Source organism: Lycorma delicatula, chromosome 1, assembly GCF_047948215.1.
Source record: "Lycorma delicatula isolate Av1 chromosome 1, ASM4794821v1, whole genome shotgun sequence".
NCBI classification, from domain to species: domain Eukaryota; kingdom Metazoa; phylum Arthropoda; class Insecta; order Hemiptera; family Fulgoridae; genus Lycorma; species Lycorma delicatula.
The window spans coordinates 116,442,724-116,455,239 of record NC_134455.1 but is presented as its reverse complement, the minus strand read 5'-3'; the positions used below and the strand labels follow the sequence as shown (position 1 = coordinate 116,455,239).

The following is a 12,516-nucleotide window of genomic DNA, read 5'->3' as shown; positions in this document are numbered from 1 at the left end:
ACCAATTCAATACCATTTTCATAGTTATCTCACCATCTAAAAACACATGCTAAAGAATTTAAAAATAAAAACTAAGGTAAAAAAGTCTGAAAGTGATGTATTAGAAAAACTATTTGTGTGGTGGATAAAGTAAAAATATATTTTTAAATTAAAATAATATTTTAAATAAAAGTAATATTATCTGTGAAGAGAAAAATGGTTTTCAGCAAGGAAATCAAATAATATTTTCCTTTATAATATCAGCTCAAATGCTTTAAATGAAGCAGATAAGTGGGATAATACAATGGACTATTTCTTGTTTTAAAAAAGCTTTTTCGAAGTAGATACAAACTGTGCTGTAAATAACATATAAAGTATTACAGCATTAAAGAGGTAGTAACTCTTAATTTCCCTCTTACCTCACAAATCAAATCAGGTAATTTAAATACAGCATTAAAGTAATGTACTAAACCTCAGTCAATCTTTCTGTTTGTCACTTCTATGTATAGGGTTCCACAACTCTATCCTTGATTCTATTTTGTTTTTATACTTATTCCCAACAGCTTGTGCTGTTGTGAAGATATACTTGTGCTGACACTGTATATTTTCATCATTTTAAGAATAAATTAAAAGTTCTTTGAACATCTTGTTGAAAACTAATATTATCATGAGATTCCAAAAGCTTGATGGGATTCAATCGGTGTAATGTTCCTGTTATTATTCTACATATTGAAAAGCTTTTAATTTCTAAATTCTGTCAGTCTTTTGGATGTGAATGCCAAATCTTCTTTAAAATGGTTTCTGTATATATATATATATATACACACAGAAACCATATATATATATATATATATATATATATATATATATATATATATATATACTGTACAAGGGACTTCATAAAATAAAATTTCTGTTAAGAATCCTAGTTTTCTAGTAATTTCAATATTCTTCTAATAGTTTACTCAGGCTTTATTATCATACGGTCTTTTCTGAGGTAATTCTTCCTAAGCATGTGAGAAAGGCTTAACAATTCAAAAACAGAAAGTAACAATAATCTTTAGCCTTATTACAGTAACTCCTGCAGGCATAAATTTAACAAGATTTTTGTAATGCCACTCCAACCCTATTTGTTTCAAGCAGTCAATTAAGCAGAATTTCAGAAAATCTAATCCCAGTAAGGACACACCACACACACACACCTTTGTACAACTGCTTTAAAGACAATACTGTAACATGCTTCAGTTGATCTCTACAATCACCTCCCATCCAAATTAAGAAATCAGTCCTCTAAAAGTCAAGTTAAAAAAAAAGAAACTGTAAATACACTATCATGGTCAATAAGATTGCTAATGTTACTAATTGCTAATATTTATTAACAAAGTTAATATTTATCAAAATTTATGATTTTTTTCAGAATATTAACCCGGGAGAGGTTGCTGCGGGTCACTGTAACCCACATTGCTATTGTTTTTTTCTGTTCCAACTATATTGTAGGCAGCTCTTTTAGGCCACATCGTGTACCTTCCTACCTGCCCACAATCTATACAAAACACACTTCATTTAGTTTGAATAGAGAATTGATTGAAGCGAAACCTGTGTAGGTCATTGTGACCCACAGCAACTGTTTGCATCTATTGTGAAAACCTTGCAGCAGTATGTTATATTTTTTGCTTTCGACTTTGTTTTAGTAACTAAATAGTTCTTTTGTATGCATATGCATTTCATGACTATATATTTAAAAAAAATTAATTAATGAGTATTATTCACCAATTACGTTTACAACATTTTAGCAACATAGATGAACAATCAACTCTGCAGTGTTTGGAAAAGGATGAATTTTCAGAGGAGATAAGTATTAATGTTAACAACGTTGATCCTGAAAAACAAGAAGCTGACAACTGTGAAAGAAATATGGATATGGAACAGAGTTCAGATGAAGAAGTGGAAGAAATACGGAATGACAACACTGCTAACAATAGCACTTTGGAAGATGAAATTCCTTTAGCCAACCGAGGATATTATATTAGAAAGAACCAGACAAATTGGAAAAAAGCTGAGTCTACATAATCAGTGCAACCACAAGCCAGATGTGAGAAGTAAGACATTGAAACGATTCTTTAAAAGGACTAAATACACCACTGCCATTTTAAAAGAAGACAATATTTAACCCCACAGCGCTGCCCAACATTTTATATGAATTTAATTTGGGCAGAAAAATGAAAAGAGATTACAGGTTTCTCTTAATACACTGATCAGGTGCCATTTCAAATTAAGAGATTGAGGTTTTAGAAATGTAACCCAGAAATTATATTAGATATTAACCAATCACAACGACAAAAAAAAAACTGAGTAAAAATATAAAAAAATGATAGTAGTTATAGTTTGATATTGCTAGTGTTTATAGTCTTCCTCTAGCAATTACGAGACATCTTTTAGTGAGCACGCTGCTTGAACCTGAGAAGCAGATAGCTGTTACAATGACACTAATCTAATGAAACTGTGTGGAAAGCCCAAAATAAAGAAGTCGTAAAAAAGGGGATGGGAGTTAGGATGGAAAACATGGGAGATTATACATATTACTACTATTCAGTGTTAGCAACACACTTTAATAGATTTTATCCTAATCAAATTAAATGGTTAGGTTTTTTACATATAAAAACGCTTCTAAGTAAATTTATAACGTTTGAATCATTTACTCAAAATATTATCTCAAACAATTTATAAATTAATATTAAATAGGATTTTATGTTTATTGTATTTTATAAACATATAACCTGCTTAGAATCTCATATATATTTTATATTAGTATTCACTCAAATTATTCTTGTATTTTACAAAATAAAAACTATTCCCTAGTGTAACTTCAAGGAACAAAAATTAATTCTTCATCTAAGAATAATTCTTAATGCTTTTTCTTAATTCCATAGGTATGAATATATATAAATTACAATCTTTCCATGAGCACAAAGAACTGAGTCAGAATAAAATGTAATTATTTGTCAATACTATTATATAGATTTTTAAAAGTTGGGCTAAATGAGTCAGAAAATTTATAAAAGGCAGAAACATATATGTTACTGTGAAGTTGCAGTAAATGCATTACAGCACATAGGTGAAAAAACTTTCCACTAATAATAAAGAAAAATACAAAAAGCACTGATATATTTTTATGAATGAGTATTATAAAAAGAATGTTACAATGCAAATAAAAATATCACCACTATATATATATATATATATATATATATATATATATATATATATATATATATATATAAAGTATTTTATATAATATATAATACAAAAGTAATTTTAAACAATACTGAAATATTGTAACAATATAAAAAAATTACTGATAAAAGAAATTAATGTATTTCAAAATAAACCAAAAATTTTCCATAATAAAATTTTTATTAACCAATATACTTCATAATTTCTTATTTGTGAAATGCATTATTTAGCATATCACATAACAAAAATTACCAAAGACTAATACTTCAAAAATGATAATAACTTAGTGCCACAGTTGAAACTAAAATAAAATTGGGCAAAATATAGCTAAACAAGGAACTATTGTGGAATCAGGTTTCACAACTTATCTTAAAGAAAAAATTATCACATGCTTGTTTATTTACAAATAAATTACATAATTCATATTAATACTAAGCAAAAGAGGAGATGATAATTATCAAATTAAAAGAAAATTTAAATGTTGTAAATTCTGATTCTTTACAAATTTTATTAACAGAAAGGCAAGTAACGTAAGAGAAAACATGCAATCAGCTTTAAAAATAATAACAAACGAAATCAAACAAAAACTTGACAAAAGGAAATAATTAGAAAAAAAAACTGAACAGAAATATCATTTATTAACCTTCATAGATAACAGTGCGATGGTGTTGTTTAGCTCCTTTTGAAACCTTAATAGAATGCAAACAGTAACTTACCGTCTCTTCCAGTGAAGGCTCAGTGTTTGGTGTCACAATCACTTTTCCGCCCCCACAGACAGTGTTTAGATGAATATTAGGATATGTAGCAGCCTTCTTTAACCAATCTGCAGGTAACAGTTCATTAAATTTATTGGTATATAAGTCAAATATGCAGTCAGCCCACAACCCGTTACGATGATTTTCCACTAGCTAAAAATATTAAAACAAATAAAATTAATTGTATATTATTAATTCAGTCACTTACATTAAAATTATTTATTCAACAAAATAACATATTTCACACAAAAAAATTATAATTATCAATATAAAACAAACTATATGCAGTATAGTGTTTACTAAAGGTGCATTACTTTTTGGCAAAACTAGAAAAGTTATATAAAAGTTACTGAGGCTTTACTCTCGACAGATTACTATTTAGGAAAAAAAATTGAGTGAAAATTATAAAAGTAAAGAATGTGTAAAAACATTATTCTACACTTTGAGTAAAATTTTAAAGTTCAGGACCCATGGCAACCATACTTCCCCGCTCTCTTGGTTACTTTAACCAAAATGAATGACAACAATGCCCAATATGTGAAAATAATTGTGCCAAATTTCATCTACATCAGGTCATCCAGTCAGGAAATATCAAGTAAAAAAATACACCAACATAAATAAATCTTTCTAATTATACTTGTTAGTTAGAGAAAGTCGTGCAAAATTTGATCCAATTAGTATTCTTTCACTTATATAGTATATTATACAGTCAAAGAGTATAACTGAATAATGGGAAAAGTAAAAGTTTAAGATAACTTTTACTTAACAGTTTTCTCTGCCATATAAAAATTTAAGACTGAGGTAATTTTAATATCAAACACTAGAAGTACACTAAGCTGTCTAAGGACTATTTAATTTCTGAACAAAACCCAAAATTATATATAAAATTCTTGAATATAACATTATCTCTTATCAGAACAAGATTTTTTGTGAGATCAAAAGGAAGACTGGTAAAGAATAAAAAGCGACTAGCAACAGAGAATTCAGTTTGCACTTCTGCAATAGAATCAACATGTTAATAAATAAAAATCACTACATAAGCATTTCCATATTCTTACTCATAGCCACTTCCACTATCCACAAAATTTTAGCGATTAGGTTTTGGGAACTTTTTGTTCACCCACTTATAGTCTAGCCTTGTAACTACTTTCTTCATTTACCTCTAAAACTGCCTTGGTGCTCAATAAACAAAGGGCTAGGCATTAATAAAGGAAATGGTGAACTGGGTGAGATCTCAGAAAATGGTAAATTTATGAAAGGATATGCAAAGGGCTCTTCAATAGGAATAGTGCTTAACAAGCAGTGGCCATCACAAAGAAAAATAAAAACAGTTAACTAATAACTGTCCTACTTAAATGCGCAATGACTCCTACTTTCCCTACTTTTTACCAGATACCTTATAAAAGATTACAAAATTCCTAACAGTCTAGATTAAAATTATCTAACATAATTAAAATGTATAAATTTAATTATACAGTTTAAAATTTAATTAATACAGTATAATTAATGAATTTTACATTGTGAAATATATAAAATTTTTTTTTTAAATATATATATACATTACTGGTGTATAAAAAAAAATATCTGGTTTTAATTTGCATCTCTTGGATAAGGTGTATGGTGTTGATTTAAGCCTAGAGTCAAACAGCAAAAATAAATTTTAGTTGTGTACACGGCCATAAACTTATTCAACCTTTCTGCTTGATTATGCCACTAGCAAAGATGGTGAATCCTTAACAGAAGCTTGTGATTCAAAGTTAGCTAACTATGAATCTGTAGTAATAGTTCAATGTATATTCTGTAAAAAGTTCAATTGTGATCCTCCAACAGAAAACATTTGTTGATGGTATAATCAGTTTGAAATGACCACTGTAAGAGTTTCTATTTCATTTTATTTATGATTCATTACTACTCTAAGTAAAAGTTAAGATATATCTAAATAGCTTTAAAATGTATAGAAACAGAATGTAATATATATATTGTACAGTTTAATTAAAATAAGATAGATGCTTTGTAACCATTATAAATGTTGACTAAAATAGGCTCATAGGGCTTAATTAAGTTGGTTACTTTGTATTATATACTTTGTATTACGTTGACAGACAATTTTAAAAATGCAAGGTTAAATGAATTTATTCAGAGACGACCTGATTGTGGATAATCATGGCATAATTAGATAAGAATAAACTATTTTTTGACTATTCAATTCTTATCGCACATTCTTTTTAAAAATAAATTTTATCAGTATAACACCATGCTCGCAACAGGAACAAACTTTTCCCACAGAAAGCGTTACGTTAGTGTGCGTACATGCATTCAAATAGACTGAGTAATGCTAAGGAATGATGGCGGGGTTAGACTGACACACCGTCGATAAGACACAGTTTATGTTCGAATTTGTCGGTGTTGAGCTTCAGTGCAGTGATTTTGTTTGTAAAATGTTGTTCGGAAAACTGTTCTAAAAATTTATAGTTTATGTTTTATTCTGGATACAGGTATGAGAAACTTTATTATTAAGGCCCATCTGCAATAATATTTCAATGGATCCATTACAATAATACTAATCCATCACCTATTTAATAAAGAAATATTAAAAACGATACTTGTTATAATGATAAATTATATTCAAAATTACAACTACAATTAATTTTGGGTTGGCCAATTCCATATTAGTATAAGTATTAATAAAACAATTTGTGAAATTCTAACATGCAAATATCAAAGGTCAAGTAGATAAATAGTGGGGTGTTCTGAGTCAAACATCCACTAAGCAAAAGAGTTTGTTTTATATGTTCTTTTTATGTGTTTATTATTTGTTATTTTTTATTTATAACAGGGCAAGTCAATTATTATCTGCAATTTAGTCATATTTTTGTTTATGTTGGTAGTAGTGTGTTGCGTAGATGGCACATGCGTGGTTTAATTGTTATTTTTGTGCAGGTCTGATGCTGCTAGGTTAGTCCCATTATTGCTGCTGTTAACCATGGCTGCTCTGTTTTCTGTTTGCACCAAAGAAGAGTAACGTTCAGTGATCAGTTTTTTGTCGTCGGAAGGTGTATCAGGGGCTGAAATTCATCGAAGACTTTCGGTACAATATGGCTACAGTATGTTGCCGCAATGGAGTGTCTATGAATGGATTGAAAAATTCAAATATGGTTGCACAAGTGTTAGACATGACGAAGGAGCCAGACGACTATTTACTGCCACAAATGAGAAAAACATTGAGTGTGCATGTGACATGGTTTTCTTAGACAGACAAGTAACTATTGATGAAGTGGCACGTCATCGTCTGCGATTTAGTCACGGTTCTGCCTAAGAAATCATCCACAACAGACTTGGATTTCATAAAGTCTGTGCAAGATGGGTCCCAAAACAACTCGTACAATTGCATAAACAAACGCACTTTGAGATCTGCTAAAAACATTTGGATCGCTACGGTAACGAACGAGATATCTTCTTAGACAGAATCATCACTGGTGACAAAACACGAATCCATTATTACAAGCCGGAGAGTAAATGGCAAAGTATGGAATGGCAACATCCAAATTCGACCTGCAAAAAAAAGGTCAAGACCCAACCACCTCTTTCTTTTTTTCCTGTTTAGCCTCCGGTAACTACCGTTTAGATGATACTTCAGAGGAAAAATGAGGATGATATGTATGAGTGTAGTCTTGTACATTCTCAGTTCAACCATTGCTGAGATGTGTGGTTAATTGAAACCCAACCACCAAAGAACACCGGTATCCACGATCTAGTATTCAAATCCGTGTAAAAATAACTGGCTTTATTAGGATTTGAACGCTGGAACTCTCGACTTCCAAATCAGCTGATCTGGGAAGATGCGTTCACCACTAAACCAACCCGGTGGGTAAGACCCAACCACCTGCAGGAAAACTGATGCTTACGGTTTTTGGGACTCACAAGGCCCAGTACTGGAACATTATGAAGAAAGGGATATGACACAATAAACAGTGCGCGTTATAATGAGATGCTTACTGCCAAGCTGAAACCTGCAATTCGAAGCAAATGCCGAGGACTGCCGTCGTAAGATGTTGTGTTGTTGCACGACAATGCCCGTCCACATGCTGCTGCCCACACTGCTGAAACGCTCCAGAAACTCAACTTCAAAGTACTGGCTCATCGTCCGTATAGTCCTGATCTTGCCCCTTCTGACTACCATTTGTTTGGTCCAATCAAAGAGGCATTAAGTTGATTTACCTCGAACGAATTAGTGAAAGAAGCGGTGCACTCCTGGCTTGCAGTTCAACCGAAAACCTTCTTTCATGAGGGCATCATCAGGAAGCTTGTGCAACGATGGACCAAGTGCGTTGAAATGCAGGAGGACTATGTTGAAAAATGATGTACATTAAGTTTCCTATTTGTATTGCAATAAAATTTATAACTACATTGCAGATAATAATTGACTTACCCTCGTATATAAATAGTTTGTTTCATAACGAATAAATAATGCATAATGGTAAATAACTTAGGGTTCTAGCTAAGTTTCGGTTTTATATTAGAATTTTCAATTTTCATTATTATGTACTTTTATTTAAAAGGATATAAACTCATCAAGCAGCATAGTCTTAGTACATTGTTTCACAAATCCCAGCATTAGTAAACTGATTTTTTTTTTTGAATTATTTAAAAATTAGTATTTTATTTTTGTAAAAATTTTTTTTTTGTGTAGTATAGAAGCTTACAGCTTTTAAGGTAAAAGCTTAACAGGAATCAAATATTTTTTTAATTAAAATTTAATTTTCAAAGCTTTTCAAATGAAAGGCTGCTGAATTTTGCTAAGACTGGGAATGACATTGACATTGCCAATATTTTGATTTTTCTTAACAGGGGTATATCCAGCTCAAAACAGAAGGGGAACACTTTCAAAATTTAACTAGGGAAAGGGTAGTCCTTGAGAGGGGGAAATAATACAAAATAACACATGGAAGGATAAAATACTAGAAAAAAAAAATTGTCTAACTACAGCTTCATCTAATCACTCCTTAGCAGAAACTCATTGTTGGTTAATGCTTAACATAGCTAACTTCGTTTAACCTGTTTTCATCAATGGTGGTTCTTAGCCATGTTTTAATTTGACAAAAGGGTGCTAATAAATGAATGCTTGATAGTTGTGCAGGGCTGTGAAAGCAATATAGGCAGAACCTTTATAATAGTCCTGAAACAATTCACTCTTTTTAAAACCTCAATTATGTCTGTTGCTTCCTGTACCTCTTCCATTGGACCATTTTGTAGCAAAATTACTTTTCTCCTACAATGCCTTCTAAATTGTAGAAAGTTGCACAAGAAGTACTTTCAGTTCCATCCTCCAATTAAACACCTGTGATGTTACTCAGATGGAAATATACCAATGAAAATGTAGGTGATTTGTCTCCAGAAAATCTGACTTCTAAAGTTGATTTGATGGACACAAATAAGGAATTTTTAAGAGACCTTCTCCAAAATTTGGATGGATTTTTGGCTGAATGATTGCTTTAACTTTCATGATTGCTTTTTTTTAGGAAGTGACTTTTGGGCAGGTGATTTTAGAATAATTAACTCAGCTTCAAATAATGGAAAGGCAGGAGTAGGTTTCATAATGAACAAGAAGATAGGGAAGAGAGTAGAGTATTTCAAAATCCATAGCGATAGAATCATTATAATAAGGATAAAATCAAAACCTAAACCGACAACGATTGTTAACGTCTATATGCCTACAAGTGTCAATGATGATGAAGAGGTAGAGTGTGTATACGAAGAGATTGATGAAGCAATTAAACACGTAAAAGGAGATGAAAATTTAATAATACTTGGAGATTGGAATGCAAGCATTGGAAAAGGCAAGGAAGGAAATATAGTGGGTGATATGAGCTGGGCAAAAGGAATGAAAGAGGGGACAGACTTATAGAGTTTTGCACGAAGTATAATTTAGTAATTGCCAACATCCAATTTAAAAATCATAATAGAAGAATATACACTTGGAAAAAGCCAGGCGATACTGCAAGGTATCAGATAGACAATATCATGGTTAAGCAAAGATTTAGAAATCAACTCGTTGACTGCAAAACTTATCCTGGAGCAGACATTGATAGCGACCATAATTTGGTGATAATGAAATGTAAATTGGGGTTTAAAAACCTGAAGAAAAGGTGTCAGATGAATTGGTGGAATTTAGAGAAGCTTGAGGAAGAGGAGGTAAAGAAGATATTTGAGGAGGACATCGCAACAGGTCTGAGTAAAAAAGATAAGGAAGAAAATGTAGAAGAAGAATGGGAGAATGTTAAAAAGGAAATTCTTAAATAAGCAGAAGCGAACTTAGGCGGAACAAAGAGAACTGGTAGAAAACCTTGGATTTCAGACGATATATTGCAGCTGATGGATGAACGTAGAAAATATAAGAATGTACTGATGAAGAAAGTAAAAGGAACTATCGACAGTTAAGAAATGCTATAAACAGGAAGTGCAAACTAGCAAAAGAAGAGTGGATTAAAAAAAAATGTTTAGAAGTGGAAAGAGAGATGAACATTGGTAAAATAGACGGAGCATACAGGAAAGTTAAGGAAAATTTTGGGGTACATAAATTAAAATCTAATAATGTGTTAAACAAAGATGGTACATCAATATATAATATGAAAGGTAAAGTCGATAGATGGGTGGAATATATTGAGGAGTTATACGGAGGAAATGAATTAGAAAATGGTGTTATAGAGCAAGAAGAGGAAGTTGAGGAGGATGAAATGAGAGAAACAATACTGAGATCTGAATTTAAGAAAGCATTAAAAAATTTAAATGGCAGACAGGCTCCTGGAATAGACAGAATACCTGTAGAATTACTGCACAGTGCAGGTGAGGAAGCAATTGATAGATTATACAAACTGGTGTGTAATATTTATGAAAAAGGGGAAGTTCCGTCAGACTTCAAAAAAAGTGTTATAGTCATGATACCAAAGAAAGCAGGAGCAGATAAATGTGAAGAATACAGAACAATTAGTTTAACTAGTCATGCATCAAAAATCTTAACTAGAATTCTATACAGAAGAATTGAGAGGAGTGGAAGAAGTGTTAGGAGAAGACCAATTTGGTTTCAGGAAAAGTATAAGGGACAAGGGAAGCAATTTTAGGCCTCAGATTAATAGTAGAAGGAAGATTAAAGAAAAACAAACCCACATACTTGGCGTTTATAGACCTAGAAAAGGCATTCGATAACGTAGACTGGAATAAAATGTTCAGCATTTTAAAAAAATTAGGGTTCAAATACAGAGATAGAAGAACAATTGCTAACATGTACAGGAACCAAACAGCAACAGTAATAATTGAAGAACATAAGGAAGAAGCCGTAATAAGAAAGGGAGTCAGACAAGGATGTTCCCTATCCCCGTTACTTTTTAATCTTTACATGAACTAGCAGTTAATGATGTTAAAGAACAATTTAGATTCAAAGTAACAGTACAAGGTGAAAAGATAAAGATGCTACAATTTGCTGATGATATAGTAATTCTATCCGTGAGTAAAAAGGATTTAAAAGAAACAATGAATGGCATAGATGAAGTTCTACGCAAGAACTATCGCAAAAATATACAAGAACAAAACAAAAGTAATGAAATGTATTAGAAATAACAAAGATGGACCACTGAATGTGAAAATAGGAGGAGAAAAGATTATGGAGGTAGAAGAATTGTGTTATTTGGGAAGTAGAATTACTAAAGAAGGACGAAGCAGGAGAATATAAAAAGGAGGTATTGCGGCAAATAGATGAAGAAAGAAGCATTTGGAAAAATATAGTTAAAAGAAGAGACAGACTTATAGGCCACATACTAAGGCATCCTGGAATAGTCGCTTTAATATTGGAAGGACAGGTAGAAGGAAAAAATTGTGGACGTTTGGAATATGTAAAACAAATTGTTATGGATGTAGGATGTAGGTGGTATACTGAAATGAAACGACTAGTACTAGATAGGGAATCTTGGAGAGCTGCATCAATCCAGTCAAATGACTGAAGACAAAAAAAAAAAAATTGCTTTACTGCTACTGTTGGCCAACAACGCAAATGACAGTTATATAAACATTTAAATGTACTACAATGTTGACTGCTTCTTCTAAAACAGCATTCATGACGTTCTCAGCATCTTTCCGATGAACAAGTAGCATATCAAGAACAGTTTTGAATGTGCTGGTTGACTTATGTCAAGTGTTTTCAATTGAACTGCATTTGCTGTCTAGAGGAATACTTAGCAATTAATGCTACTGACACAATAAATGAATATCTGCATGCCACTGTATGCATTTGATAAGCATTTTTTCTTGTTGCAGCAATTCCCACTTCAGCTAAGGTCTCTAATGCATTAACAATATCAATGAAGTGATCCTTAAAAACACAGATGCTCTTTTATTTCTTTCACCACCTGGTCTCATACAATTTAGAAATGCTAGCAATAAGCTTGCATCATAAAACAGACTCATGAAAAAAATGTGATTATTTCCTTGATAGTTCCAATGCAGTTTCAAATTTCTGGAATAATGTTCCAAGTCATTCGCAACAAGGCTAAGCCTG

The 12,516-nt window shown here is 31.6% G+C and overlaps 1 protein-coding gene across 6 annotated transcripts in view; it reads right to left on the bottom strand.

Moving 5' to 3' along the window:
* LOC142321524 (tudor domain-containing protein 7-like) overlaps positions 1–12,516 on the bottom strand; it is a 217,360-nt gene that overhangs the window by 86,896 nt on the left and 117,948 nt on the right. For all 6 annotated transcript variants that reach the window (XM_075359715.1, XM_075359681.1, XM_075359705.1 and 3 more), the window contains one exon: positions 3,930–4,121. In XM_075359715.1, coding sequence (XP_075215830.1) covers positions 3,930–4,121 — 192 coding nt within the window. The remainder of the gene's footprint in view (positions 1–3,929; positions 4,122–12,516) is intronic.